This window comes from Hordeum vulgare, chromosome 1H (genome assembly GCF_904849725.1).
Source record: "Hordeum vulgare subsp. vulgare chromosome 1H, MorexV3_pseudomolecules_assembly, whole genome shotgun sequence".
NCBI classification, from domain to species: domain Eukaryota; kingdom Viridiplantae; phylum Streptophyta; class Magnoliopsida; order Poales; family Poaceae; genus Hordeum; species Hordeum vulgare.
In genome coordinates this window covers 24,299,944-24,314,583 of record NC_058518.1, presented here as the reverse complement: position 1 = coordinate 24,314,583, position 14,640 = coordinate 24,299,944, and the positions used below count along the sequence as shown (strand labels likewise).

At 49.8% G+C, this 14,640-nt stretch overlaps 1 protein-coding gene across 1 annotated transcript; it reads left to right on the top strand.

Annotated features, from left to right (window-relative positions):
- The first annotated feature begins 255 nt into the window (after positions 1 to 255).
- LOC123396690 (ABC transporter G family member 1-like) lies at positions 256 to 2,612 on the top strand. Its single transcript, XM_045091579.1, has one exon. It carries the CDS (start codon positions 371 to 373, stop codon positions 2,447 to 2,449), a length of 2,079 nt encoding a protein of 692 aa, XP_044947514.1. The 5' UTR covers positions 256 to 370; the 3' UTR covers positions 2,450 to 2,612.
- The last annotated feature ends 12,028 nt before the right edge of the window (positions 2,613 to 14,640 follow it).

The window sequence follows — 14,640 nt, the reverse complement described above, 5'->3', positions numbered from 1 at the left end:
GTTGCGAGGTTAGTTATGGAGGAGTGCGAGTGCGAGTGCGCGAGGTTAGTTATGGAGGAGGCGGAGATTAGCGAGCGGGATGGCGTGGCAAGCAACCCGCCCCACGCTCCCCGCGCCATCGATCGCAGCTCCTCAACCGGCCACGGCACAAAAACCTACTCCGATCGGGACTCAGACCGCTTCCCTCCCCTCCCCTCCCCTCCCCCACGACTCGGAAACGCACCTCCTCCCTCCTCCCCCCTATATATTACAGTACGCTCCAACCATACACGGCACGACACACGGAGCGAGCCGGGTTTTGCTCCCGCACCACACCACACCACAAACCCCCTCCGTCGTCGATCCATCGACTCCTCTATCGATCTTTACCATGTCCAACTCCGGCCACATCGCCGTCGAGGTCGACGACGCGGCGGAGCGGGAGCTGCAGGCGCTGGTGGCGGCGGGGCCACCGGTGCCGTACACGCTCTCCTTCACGGACCTCTCGTACCGCGTGAAGCAGGGCCGGGGCGGGCTGCTGGGCTGCCTGCCGGCCCGCGCCAGCAACCGCCTGGCGTCCACGGACGCGCCGCCGGCCAACACCAAGGCGCTGCTGGACGGCATCTCGGGGGAGGCGCGGGAGGGGGAGCTGTTCGCCGTCATGGGCGCCAGCGGCTCCGGCAAGTCCACCCTCGTCGACGCCCTCGCCGGACGGATCGCGCGCGACAGCCTCCGCGGCCACGTCACGCTCAACGGGGAGCCGCTCCACGGCAGCCGCCTCCGGGCCATCTCCGCCTACGTCATGCAGGACGACCTGCTCTACCCCATGCTCACCGTGCGGGAGACGCTGCTCTTCGCCGCCGAGCTCCGGCTATCCCGCGCGCTCTCCCCCGCCGCCAAGCGCGACCGGGTGGACCGCCTCGTCGACCAGCTCGGCCTCTCCCGCGCGGCCGACACCATCATCGGCGACGAGGGCCACCGCGGGGTGTCGGGCGGGGAGCGACGGAGGGTCTCCATTGGCACCGACATCATCCATGACCCCATACTGCTCTTCCTCGACGAGCCAACCTCTGGCCTCGACTCGGCCAGCGCCTTCATGGTGGTGCAGGTGCTCCGCACCATCGCACGAAGCGGCAGCGTCGTCGTCATGACCATCCACCAGCCCAGCGCGCGCATCCTCGGCATCCTCGGCCGCCTCCTGCTGCTCTCGCGCGGCCGCACCGTCTACGCCGGCACGCCCGCGGGGCTCAAGCCCTTCCTCGCCGAGTTCGGCACGCCCATCCCGGACAACGAGAACCCGGCCGAGTTCGCGCTCGACACCATCAGGGAGCGCGAGGGCCAGCCCGACGGCACCGCGGTGCTCGCCGACTTCAACGCCAAGTGGCAGGCGACCCACAAGCTCATGGACGGCAACGGCGCCAAGAGGGTGAGCCCGATGACGCTGGAGTACGCCATCGCGGAGAGCGTGGCCCGGGGGAAGCTGGTGGCCGGGAGCGGCACGGGGACGGTGTCGCTGCAGATGCCGACGTACGCGAACCCGATGCCGGTGGAGGTGTGGGTGCTGATCAAGCGCGCCTTCACCAACACGCGCCGCATGCCGGAGCTCTTCGGCATGCGCCTCGGCACCATCATGGTGACGGGCCTCATCCTGGCGACCATCTTCCTTCGCCTCGACGACACGCCCAAGGGCGTGCAGGAGCGTCTGGGGTTCTTCGCCATGGGCATGTCCACCATGTTCTACGTGTGCGCGGACGCGCTGCCGGTGTTCGTCCAGGAACGGCACATCTACCTGCGGGAGACGGCGCACAACGCGTACCGCCGCATCTCGTACGTCCTCGCCAACGCGGTAGTGTCGTTCCCGCCGCTGGTGGCCTTGTCCCTGGCGTTCGCGGTCACCACGTTCTTCGCCGTGGGGCTCGCCGGCGGGGCCTCGTCGTTCCTCTACTTCTCGCTCATCATCCTCGCCTCGCTCTGGGCCGGCAGCGGGTTCGTCACCTTCCTGTCGGCGGTGGTGCCGCACGTGATGCTGGGGTACACGGTGGTCGTGGCCATCCTGGCATACTTCCTCCTCTTCTCGGGCTTCTTCATCAACCGCGACAGGATCCCCGACTACTGGATATGGTTCCACTACATCTCCCTCGTCAAGTACCCGTACCAGGCCGTGCTCCAGAACGAGTTCGGCGACGCCACGCGGTGCTTCGCGCGAGGGGTGCAGATGTTCGACGGCACGCCCATCGGCGGCATGCCGGAGGCCATCAAGATGAAGGTGCTCGGCGCCATCGGCAACGCGCTGGGCACGCGCATGACGTCCCACACCTGCGTGCTCACCGGCGCCGACGTGCTCGCGCAGCAGGCCGTCACCGACCTCGGCAAGTGGATGTGCCTCCTCGTCACCGCCGGGTTCGGCTTCTTCTTCCGCGCGCTCTTCTACGTCGTGCTGCTCGTCGGCAGCAAGAACAAGAGGAAGTGATAATGGCTCGATCCCTCGATCGGCATGCATTATGTTCCTGTATCTTATTTCAGTTTTCGTTTTCATGTAGTCAAAAAGAGGCCGATGAATCAGTGTACATGTATCAAATGTTAAGTACTATTGGCTCGTTTATGATCATAAATTCAGTGTATTTGTTCAGTCATTCGAGCAGTGACAGCCTACTGTTAAAAAAACCACTCTTCAGTTTTTTTTTTGAACTGTCAAAAAATTATATCTTCAGGAGATCTTGCTTACTGCATCTGGATGGTCAGAGTAAGACTGAGACCTGTGTCCGAAGACCTTACTTTGTGACTATAAAATCTCATGTCTGCAAATCAACGACACCTGAACCCAACTCCTTTCTAAATCATAATCTAATGACCCTCGCTTCCAGTTTGAGCAGCACCTAATTTTGTACGTACCCAGCTGCTACATTGTCTTAACCAGACTCCTGAAATTTCCAGACAACCTCCTCTGCTCTGCTCTGTTCTGATTCAGGCAAGAACCTTGGAAGCATATGATCAAGTTAGGCAACCGAACTTCCTGAATCGTGCTGCCACGTATCATAGACAAATCTACTTCCTAGAAGATTCGCAAGCCTCAGCAAATCCAAATACTTACCGCGCTTTGTTGACAGTGAAAAACACTGTTCCTCGGACACGAGGCTGTAAGAAAACTCTGCAACCGCAGGCAGTATCTTGTACTAGTTGCGGTGCTTCACGAAATGCACGTACGTGGCGGTGGTCAAATACCTGTCCTGACACTGACAGCAACACTGGGAGACCATTGCCGCACTCGGCATCTCTCTTATTGTTACCCGTCAAAGTCAAACACGAGGCAGGCAACCCATAACATACGCTTCAGGCTGAATTGGGTGCCGGTTTGGCCTGAAATCACTGGGAAGATGTGAGGACAGGTGACAAGATGCCAAGGCCAGATGGAGAGATTGTGATCAAACATATATCTATCTGCCTACCTACCCATCTACCTTTCTCTCCATCAGAGATATCTCAGCTCATCACGCTTCTCCATTGGGATTGGCTCCAATTGGCTGCGCCCTGCTTGTTGGAGCGTTTGGGCTACCTCTGATATGGCCTCTGCAACCAACATGGCCGTGTTATATTTTTATTTTTATATTATTTTTCTTGGTCTCAGGAGGGTCTTAGTACTAAGCAAGATTCTGGCTAGTTAAATAGTGAGAAAATTAACCTGGGTTGATAAGATGTCAACAAGCGCAGGTGTGTCCCCTTGTGCATATCGATCGCTACTACTCCTAATCACGGTGATGTTGCTAGCTTGTTCTTTTTTTTCAAGAACACCTCGGGAGGCATTGAGAGGAAGAGAATTGGTCAAGTTTATAAAAAAACCGGATTCGAAAACCTAACATTTTTTTATAAGGGGTCCATTTCTTGACCTCGCGACTCCCAGACCCCGTGCGGCCGACGCCGGGCCGCACCGGGTTGTCTCCAACCAACTCCCCTCGACCCCCGCGCATTTCACTCCCTCTGCCGCCGCCAGCAACGTCGTCGGGCGAAGGCCCCGTGGCGCGGCGGCGGCGGACTTCCTCTCGCGTCCCAGAATCTAAGACGGCGGCGGCCAAACCTGGACCCCTTATGACGAGGATGGCGGGCAACAGTTGTTGGGGAACGTCGCATGGGAAAAAAAAATTCCTACGCGCACGAAGACCTATCATGGTGATGTCCATCTACGAGAGGGGATGAGTGATCTACGTACCCTTGTAGATCATACAGCAGAAGCGTTAGTGAACGCGGTTGATGTAGTGGAACGTCCTCACGTCCCTCGATCCGCCCCGCAAACAATCCCGCGATCAGTCCCACGATCTAGTACCGAACGGACGGCACCGCCCCGTTCAGCACACGTACAGCTCGACGATGATCTCGGCCTTCTTGATCCAGCAAGAGAGACGGAGAGGTAGAAGAGTTCTCCGGCAGCGTGACGGCGCTCCGGAGGTTGGTGATGACCTTGTCTCAGCAGGGCTCCGCCCGAGCTCCGCAGAAACGCGATCTAGAGGAAAAACCGTGGAGGTATGTGGTCGGGCTGCCGTGGAAAAGTCGTCTCAAATCAGCCCTAAAACCTCCGTATATATAGGTGGGAGGGAGGGGGCCTTGCCTTGGGGCTCAAGGAGCCCCAAGGGGGTCGGCCGAGTCCAAGGGGGAGGACTCTCCCCCCCCCAAACCGAGTTGGACTAGGTTTGGTGGGAGGGAGTCCCCCTTCCTTCCCACCTCCTCCTTTTTTTTTCTTTCTCTCTTGATTTTCTTTCCCTTGGCGCATAGGGCACTTGTGGGCTGTCCCACCAGCCCACTAAGGGCTGGTGTGTCTCCCCCAAGGCCTATGGGCTTCCCCGGGGTGGGTTGCCCCCCCCGGTGAACTCCCGGAACCCATTCGTCATTCCCGGTACATTCCCGGTAACTCCGAAAACCTTCCGGTAATCAAATGAGGTCATCCTATATATCAATCTTCGTTTCCGGACCATTCCGGAAACCCTCGTGACGTCCGTGATCTCATCCGGGACTCCGAACAACATTCGGTAACCAACCATATAACTCATATACGCATAAAACAACGTCGAACCTTAAGTGTGCAGACCCTGCGGGTTCGAGAACTATGTAGACATGACCCGAGAGACTCCTCGGTCAATATCCAATAGCGGGACCTGGATGCCCATATTGGATCCTACATATTCTACGAAGATCTTATCGTTTGAACCTCAGTGCCAAGGATTCATATAATCCCGTATGTCATTCCCTTTGTCCTTCGGTATGTTACTTGCCCGAGATTCGATCGTCAGTATCCGCATACCTATTCCAATCTCGTTTACCGGCAAGTCTCTTTACTCGTTCTGTAATACAAGATCCCGCAACTTACACTAAGTTACATTGCTTGCAAGGCTTGTGTGTGATGTTGTATTACCGAGTGGGCCCCGAGATACCTCTCCGTCACACGGAGTGACAAATCCCATGAGTGATCCATACTAACTCAACGAACACCTTCGGAGATACCTGTAGAGCATCTTTATAGTCACCCAGTTACGTTGCGACGTTTGATACACACAAAGCATTCCTCCGGTGTCCGTGAGTTATATGATCTCATGGTCATAGGAACAAATACTTGACACGCAGAAAACAGTAGCAACAAAATGACACGATCAACATGCTACGTCTATTAGTTTGGGTCTAGTCCATCACATGATTATCCTAATGATGTGATCCCGTTATCAAGTGACAACACTTGCTTATGGCCAGGAAACCTTGACCATCTTTGATCAACGAGCTAGTCAACTAGAGGCTTACTAGGGACAGTGTTTCGTCTATGTATCCACACAAGTATTGTGTTTCCAATCAATACAATTATAGCATGGATAATAAACGATTATCATGAACCAAGAAATATAATAATAACTAATTTATTATTGCCTCTAGGGCATATTTCCAACAGTCTCCCACTTGCACTAGAGTCAATAATCTAGTTCACATCACCATGTGATTCCAACGAATCCAACACCCATATAGTTATGGGGTCTGATCACGTCTTGCTCGTGAGAGAGGTTTTAGTCAACGGTTCTGAAACTTTCAGATCCGTGCGTTCTTTACAAATCTTTATGTCATCTTATAGATGCTGCTACTACGTGCTATTCGGAAATGCTCCAAATATCTACTCTACTATATGAATCCGTTTCACTACTCATAGTTATTCGGATCACTGTCAAAGCTTGCATCGACGTAACCCTTACGACGAACTCTTTAACCACCTCCATAATCAAGAAAAATTCCTTAGTCCATTTGTTACTAAGGATAAATTTTGACCGCTGCTAGTGATTCAATCATGGATCACTCTCTGTACCTCTCAACAGACTTTGAGTCAAGGCACACATCAGGTGCGGTACACAGCATGGCATACTTTAGATTCTACGGCTAAGGCATAGAAGACGACCTTCGTCTATTCTCTTTATTCTGCCGTGGTCGGGTTTTGAGTCTTACTCAAATTCACACCTTACAACGCAACCAAGAACTCCTTATTTACTGATCTATTTTGAACTCCTTCAAAAACTTGTCAAGGCATGCATCTTGTTGAAACCTCTATTAAGCGCTTTCGATCTATCTCCATAGATTTCTGATGCTCAACGTTCAAGTAGCGCAATCTAGGTATTCCTTTGAAAAACTCCTTTCAAACAACCTTGTATGCTTTACAGAAATTCTACATTACTTCTGATCCACAATATGTCAACCACATATACTTATCAGAAATACTATAGTGCTCCCACTCACTTCTTTGGAAATACAAGTTTCTCATAAACCTTGTACAAACCCAAAATCTTTGATCATCTCATCAAAATATATATATTCCAACTCCGAGATGCTTGCACCAGTCCATTGAAGGATCGCTGGAGCTTGCATACTTGCTAGTATCTTTAGGATCGACAAAACCTTCTGGTTGTATCACATACAATGTTTGCTCAAGGAAACCGTTGAGAAAACAATGTTTTGACATCCTACGTGCAATATTTCATAAATAATGCATCAACAACTAACATAATTCTAACAGACCTTTAGCATCGCTACGAGTGAGAAAGTCTCATCACAGTCAACTGTTTGATCTTGTCGAAAACATCTTTGCGACAAGTCGAGCTTTTCTTAATAGTGACTTATCACCATCATCGTCTGTCTTCTTTTAAAGATCCATCTTTACTCAATAGTCTTATGACCATCAAGTAGTTCTTTCAAAGTCTACACTTTGTTTTCATACATGGATCCTCTCTCGGATTTCATGGCTTCCAGCCATTTGTTGGAATCTGGGCCCACCATCGGTTTCTCCATAACTCGTAGGTTCACTGTTGCTCAACAACATGACCTCCAAGACAGGGTTACCGTACTACTCTGCAGCAGTACGCGACCTTGTCGACCTACGAGGTTTGTAGTAACTTGATTCGAAGCTCAATGATCACCATCATCAGCTTCCACTTCAACTGGTGTAGGCGCCACAGGAACAACGTCCTGCGCCCTGCTACACACTGGTTGAAGTGATGGTTCAATAACCTCATCAAGTTCTACTACCCTCCCACTCAATTCTTTTGAGAGAAACCTTTCCTCGAGAAAGGATCCGTTTCTAGAAACAAACACTTTGCTTTCGGATCTGAGATAGGAGATGTACCCAACTGTTTTGGATACCCTATGAAGAAGCATTTATCCGCTTTGGGTTCGAGCTTATCAGACTGAAACTTTTTCACATAAGTGTCGAAACCCCAAACTTTCAAGAAACGACAGTTTAGATTTCTCTAAACCTCAGTCTATACTGTGTCATCTCAACGGAAATACGTGGTGCCCTATTTAAAGTGAGTGTGGTTGTCTCTAATGCATAACCCATAAACGATAGTGGTAATTCGATAAGAGACATCATAGTATGCACCATACCAAATAGTGCGTGGCTATGACGTTCAGACACATCATCACACTATGATGTTCCAGGTGGCATGAACTGCGAAACAATTTCCACATTGTCTTAACTGCGTACCAAAACTCGTAACTCAGATATTCATTTCTATGATCATATCGTAGACAGTTTATCCTCTTGTTACGACGAACTTCACTCTGAAACGGATTTAAACTTTTCAACATTTCAGACTTGTGATTCATTAAGTAAATACTCCTGTATCTACTCAAATCGTCAGTGAAATAAGAACATAATGATATCCACTACGTGCCTCAGTACCCATTGGACTGCATACATCAAAATGTATCACTTCCAACAAGTTACTATCTTATTTCATCTCAATGAAAACAAGGCCTTGCTCATGTGGTATGGTTTGCATGTCACTAGTGATTCTAAATCAGGTGAGTACAAAGATCCATCAGCATGGAGCCTCTTCATGCAATTTATACTAACATGACTCAAGCGGCAGTGCCACAAGTAAGTGGTACTATCATCATTAACTCGTATCTTTTGGCACCAATATCATGAACATGTGTAACACTACGATCGAGATTCAATAAACCATTGAAGGTGAATATTCAAGAAAATAGAGTAACCATTATTCAGCTTAAATGAATAATCGTATTGCAATAAACACGATCCAATCATGTTCATGCTTAACGCAAGCACCAAATAACAATTATTTAGGTTTAACACCAATCCCGATGGTAGAGGGAGCGTGCGACGTTTGATCATATCAACCTTGGAAACACTTCCAACACGTATCGTCACCTCGCCTTTAGCTAGTCTCCGTTTATGCCGTAGCTTTATTTCGTGTTACTAATCACTTAGCAACCGAACCGGTATCCAATACCCTCATGCTACTAGGAGTACTAGTAAAGTACACATCAACATCATGTATATCAAATACACTTCTTTCGACTTTCGCCAGCCTTCTTATCTACCAAGTATCTAGAGTTGCTCTACCTCAGTGACTGTTCCCCTCATTACAGAAGCACTTAGTCTCGGGTTTGGGTTTAATCTTGGGTCTCTTCATTAGTGCAACAACTGTTTTGCCGTTTCACGAAGTATCCCTTCTAGCCCTTGCCTTTCTTGAAACTTAGTGGTTTTACAAACCATCAACTATTGACGCTCTTTCTTGATTTCTACTTTCGCAGTGCCAAACATCGCGAATCGCTCAAGGATCATTGTATCTATCCTTGATATGTTATAGTTCATCACGAAGCTCTCACAGCTTGGTGGCAGTGACTTTGGAGAACCATCACTATCTCATCTGGAATATTAACTCCCACTTGATTCAAGTGATTGTCATACTCACACAATCTGACCACACGCTCAACGATTGAGCTTTTCTCCTTTACTTTGTGGACAAAGAATCTTGTTGGAGGTCTCGTACCTCTTAACAAGGGCACAAGCATGAAATCACAATTTCATCTCTTTAGAACATCACTTATGTTCCGTGACGTTTTACAACGTTTTCGGCGCCTTGCTTCTAAGCCATTAAGTATTTTGCACTGAACTATCGTGTAGTCATCAGAAACGTGTATGTCGGATGTTCATAGCATCCACAGACGACGCTCGAGGTGCAGCACACCGAGTGGTGCATTGAGGACATAAGCCTTCTGCGTAGCAACGAGGACAATCCTCGGTTTTACAGACTCAGTCTGCAAAGTTTGCTACTATCAATTTTCAACTAAATTTTCTCTAGGAACATATAAAAACAGTAGAGCTATAGCGCAAGCTACATCGTAATTCGCAAAGACCATTAGACTATGTTCATGACAATTAGTTCAATTAATCATATTACTTAAGAACTCCCACTCAAAAAGTACATCTCTCTAGTCATTTGAGTGGTACATGATCCAAATCCACTATCTCAAGTCCGATCATCACGTGAGTCGAGAATAGTTTCAGTGGTAAGCATCTCTATGCTAATCATATCAACTATACGATTCATGCTCGACCTTTCGGTCTCATGTGTTCCGAGGCCATGTCTGCACATGCTAGGCTCATCAAGCTTAACCCAAGTGTTCCGCGTGCGCAACTGTTTTGCACCCGTTGTATGTGAACGTTGAGTCTATCACACCCGATCATCACGTGGTGTCTCAAAACGACGAACTGTAGCAACGGTGCACAGTCGGGGAGAACACAATTTCGTCTTGAAATTTTAGTGAGAGATCACCTCATAATGCTACCGTCGTTCTAAGCAAAATAAGGTGCATAAAAGGATTAACATCACATGCAATTCATAAGTGACATGATATGGCCATCATCACGTGCTTCTTGATCTCCATCACCAAAGCACCGTCACGATCTTCTTGTCACCGGCGCCACACCATGATCATCCATCAACGTGTTGCCATCGGGGTTGTCGTGCTACTTATGCTATTACTACTAAAGCTACATCCTAGCAAAATAGTAAACGCATCTGCAAGCACAAACGTTAGTATAAAGACAACCCTATGGCTCCTGCCGGTTGCCGTACCATCGACGTGCAAGTCGATATTTCTATTACAACATGATCATCTCATACATCCAATATATCACATCACATCGTTGGCCATATCACATCACAAGCATACCCTGCAAAAACAAGTTAGACGTCCTCTAATTTTGTTGTTGCATGTTTTACGTGGTGACCAAGGGCATCTAGTAGGATCGCATCTTACTTACGCAAACACCACAACGGAGATATATGAGTTGCTATTTAACCTCATCCAAGGACCTCCTCGGTCAAATCCGATTCAACTAAAGTTGGAGAAACCGTCACTTGCCAGTCATCTTTGAGCAAAGGGGGTTACTCGTAACGATGAAACCAGTCTCTCGTAAGCGTACGAGTAATGTCGGTCCAAGCCGCTTCAATCCAACAATACCGCGGAATCAAGAAAAGACTAAGGAGGGAAGCAAAACGCACATCACCGCCCACAAAAACTTTTGTGTTCTACTCGAGAAGACATCTACGCATGAACTTAGCTCATGATGCCACTGTTGTGGAACGTCGCATGGGAAACAAAAATTTTCCTACGCGCACGAAGACCTATCATGGTGATGTCCATCTACGAGAGGGGATGAGTGATCTACGTACCCTTGTAGATCGTACAACAGAAGCATTAGTGAACGCGGTTGATGTAGTGGAACGTCCTCACGTCCCTCGATCCGCCCCGCGAACAATCCCGCGATCAGTCCCACGATCTAGTACCGAACGGACGGCACCTCCGCGTTCAGCACACGTACATCTCGACGATGATCTCGGCCTTCTTGATCCAGCAAGAGAGACGGAGAGGTAGAAGAGTTCTCCGGCAGCGTGACGGCGCTCCGGAGGTTAGTGATGACCTTATCTCAGCAGGGCTCCGCCCGAGCTCCGCAGAAACGCGATCTAGAGGAAAAACCGTGGAGGTATGTGGTCGGGCTGCCGTGGAAAAGTCGTCTCAAATCAGCCCTAAAACCTCCGTATATATAGGTGGGAGGGAGGGGGCCTTGCCTTGGGGCTCAAGGAGCCCCAAGGGGGTCGGCCGAGTCCAAGGGGGAGGACTCTCCCCCCCCAAACCGAGTTGGACTAGGTTTGGTGGGAGGGAGTCCCCCTTCCTTCCCACCTCCTCCTTTTTTTTCTTTCTCTCTTGATTTTCTTCTCCTTGGCGCATAGGGCACTTGTGGGCTGTCCCACCAGCCCACTAAGGGCTGGTGTGTCTCCCCCAAGGCCTATGGGCTTCCCCGGGGTGGGTTGCCCCCCCGGTGAACTCCCGGAACCCATTCGTCATTCCCGGTACATTCCCGGTAACTCCGAAAACCTTCCGGTAATCAAATGAGGTCATCCTATATATCAATCTTCGTTTCCGGACCATTCCGGAAACCCTCGTGACGTCCGTGATCTCATCCGGGACTCCTAACAACATTCGGTAACCAACCATATAACTCATATACGCATAAAACAACGTCGAACCTTAAGTGTGCAGACCCTGCGGGTTCGAGAACTATTTAGACATGACCCGAGAGACTCCTCGGTCAATATCCAATAGCGGGACCTGGATGCCCATATTGGATCCTACATATTCTACGAAGATCTTATCGTTTGAACCTCAGTGCCAAGGATTCATATAATCCCGTATGTCATTCCCTTTGTACTTCGGTATGTTACTTGCCCGAGATTCGATCGTCAGTATCCGCATACCTATTTCAATCTCGTTTACCGGCAAGTCTCTTTACTCGTTCCGTAATACAAGATCCCGCAACTTACACTAAGTTACATTGCTTGCAAGGCTTGTGTGTGATGTTGTATTACCGAGTGGGCCCCGAGATACCTCTCCGTCACACGGAGTGACAAATCCCATGAGTGATCCATACTAACTCAACGAACACCTTCGGAGATACCTGTAGAGCATCTTTATAGTCACCCAGTTACGTTGCGACGTTTGATACACACAAAGCATTCCTCCGGTGTCCGTGAGTTATATGATCTCATGGTCATAGGAACAAATACTTGACACGCAGAAAACAGTAGCAACAAAATGACACGATCAACATGCTACGTCTATTAGTTTGTGTCTAGTCCATCACATGATTCTCCTAATGATGTGATCCCGTTATCAAGTGACAACACTTGCTTATGGTCAGGAAACCTTGACCATCTTTGATCAACGAGCTAGTCAACTAGAGGCTTACTAGGGACAGTGTTTCGTCTATGTATCCACACAAGTATTGTGTTTCCAATCAATACAATTATAGCATGGATAATAAACGATTATCATGAACCAAGAAATATAATAATAACTAATTTATTATTGTCTCTAGGGCATATTTCCAACAACAGTTGCCGGGGCGCGTCGGGGGGACTCTGCTGCAGCCGGCGGGGTCGGTAGGAGAAGTCGACAGCGGCGGCCGGGATACGTCCCGGGCTCGATCTATGACCTTTAGGTCCAGGCGGGCGGCTGCATCTCGTCCTCAATCTGCTGCATATTGTTGGCTTCGGCGACGGCTTGCGGAGGCACTCCGGGTCTGCATCGCATCACGAGGATTATGGCGGTGGTGGTCATGTCCTACGTCGAAGGTGGTCGGCCTGAGGCTGGTTATCGAATCTCCAGATCTGCCATCTAGTCCCGGCTGCGAGTCGGGGAGACATAGTTGCCGGTGAAAATCGAACCGACGGTGGACGATGGCGGCTTTCTATGCCGTTACCTTGATGAAGGCTTCGTCCTGTAACTATTCTCAATCCACTCGTGCCGCTTTAGGGAAAACCCTACGATCTGGTTTTCCAGATCGGACGATGACGGCATTGCGGTGTCGTTTCTCTCTAGGGAGCATCGTTTGTGGAGCAGCCCTGGAAGACAAAGGCAGGAGGTGGAGCGTCTTCGTCCTGCATGGAGCTTCGGTGCTGATGTCAGGTCATGCCTGGCCGACAGGTGCTATGCTTTGTCATGCCTGTTCGGCAGGTGCTACGCACGACAAATCTTACAGACTTTCCACGTCTGGATGAATAAGCGCAGGGAGGTCGATCCACTCGTGCTGCTCCATGGGAAACCCTAGGATCTGGTTTTTCAGATCGGATGATGGCGGCATTGCGGTGTCGTTCCTCTCTAGGGAGCATCGTTTGTGGAGCAGCGCTGGAAGACAGAGGTAGGAGGTGGAGCATCTTCATCCTGCACGCAGCTTCGGTGATGATGTCAGGTCATGTCTGGCCGACAGGTGCTACACTTTGCCATGCATGTTCGGCAGGTGCTACACACGACACATCTTACAGAGTCTTCGCGTCTGGATGGATGAGCGCAGGGAGGTGGCGCCGTTGGGCGCCGTGGTGGCGTCGACGGATGGCCGGACTGGCATGAATGATGCGGATTTCTCTTCTGAAGATGGTCCAGCGGCCGGATGGCGGCTTCTAAAACGTGTGCATGTGGTGTACGCTTTATGTCTGCTGCACCGGTTGTTAGTTCCGATACGTTATGTGGATGGATCGACGACGACACCGGTTTTAGATATGAGAAGTGAGAGTACTTCACATTATCGCGTTTTGTAGGTGTAAGTGAGGGCTTTGGGTGACTTGATGTATGTTCTTATCAGACCTTTGTAGAATAAGTAATAAAGATGGATGTATGCATCGATTGATACAGAGGCCGGGGGTCTTAACCTCTTTTTCTAAAAATAAAAAAAACCTAACATTTTAAGCTAGTTAGAGAAAACCGAATGAAAACCTAAAAACAAAAAACGAAAAAAAGGCAATAGAACTGGAAGATAGGGACGAGACACTGTTATTAGCTTGTCGATGCTGTGCGGCTGTGAGGATTAGGAAGAGCTTTGAGCAGTGTGATCTGAGACCCGTCATGGGTGGAGCTGGCGGTGGCGGATTGATTGATTAGGGAGTTATGGTCGCGTTGAAGAAGAGCGGGAAAAGCGAACAACATGTCCGGATGGCATCTTAATAATCTGAAGATGGGAAGAAATGATTCCAGCTACGGCTGAATTAAGCACCCACAATCGTCTGCGCTCTTCAGCCATCATTTATATACGGCCGCTGATGGAGGATCAAACCCATGAACTTCCCCTCCCACCAATCATCGTTTTCTTTCTATCCCACAAAAATTCGATTGATGAACAGAAAACCCCGAAAAACCCTTACGTTGAAACCTAATGTATGTTCTCCCTCATAATCTTCTTCCGGAGCCGCCGCATGCCCCTTTCCTTCCCTCCTCCCTACCTCCTCGGCTTCTCCCCTACCGTCACTACTCCACTCCGGCCCTGGCCCTCAACGCGTG

Coding starts and splice junctions, on each gene's coding strand:
- LOC123396690 (XM_045091579.1), top strand. CDS start 371: ATGTCCAACTCCGGCCACATCGCCGTCGAGGTCGACGACGCGGCGGAG.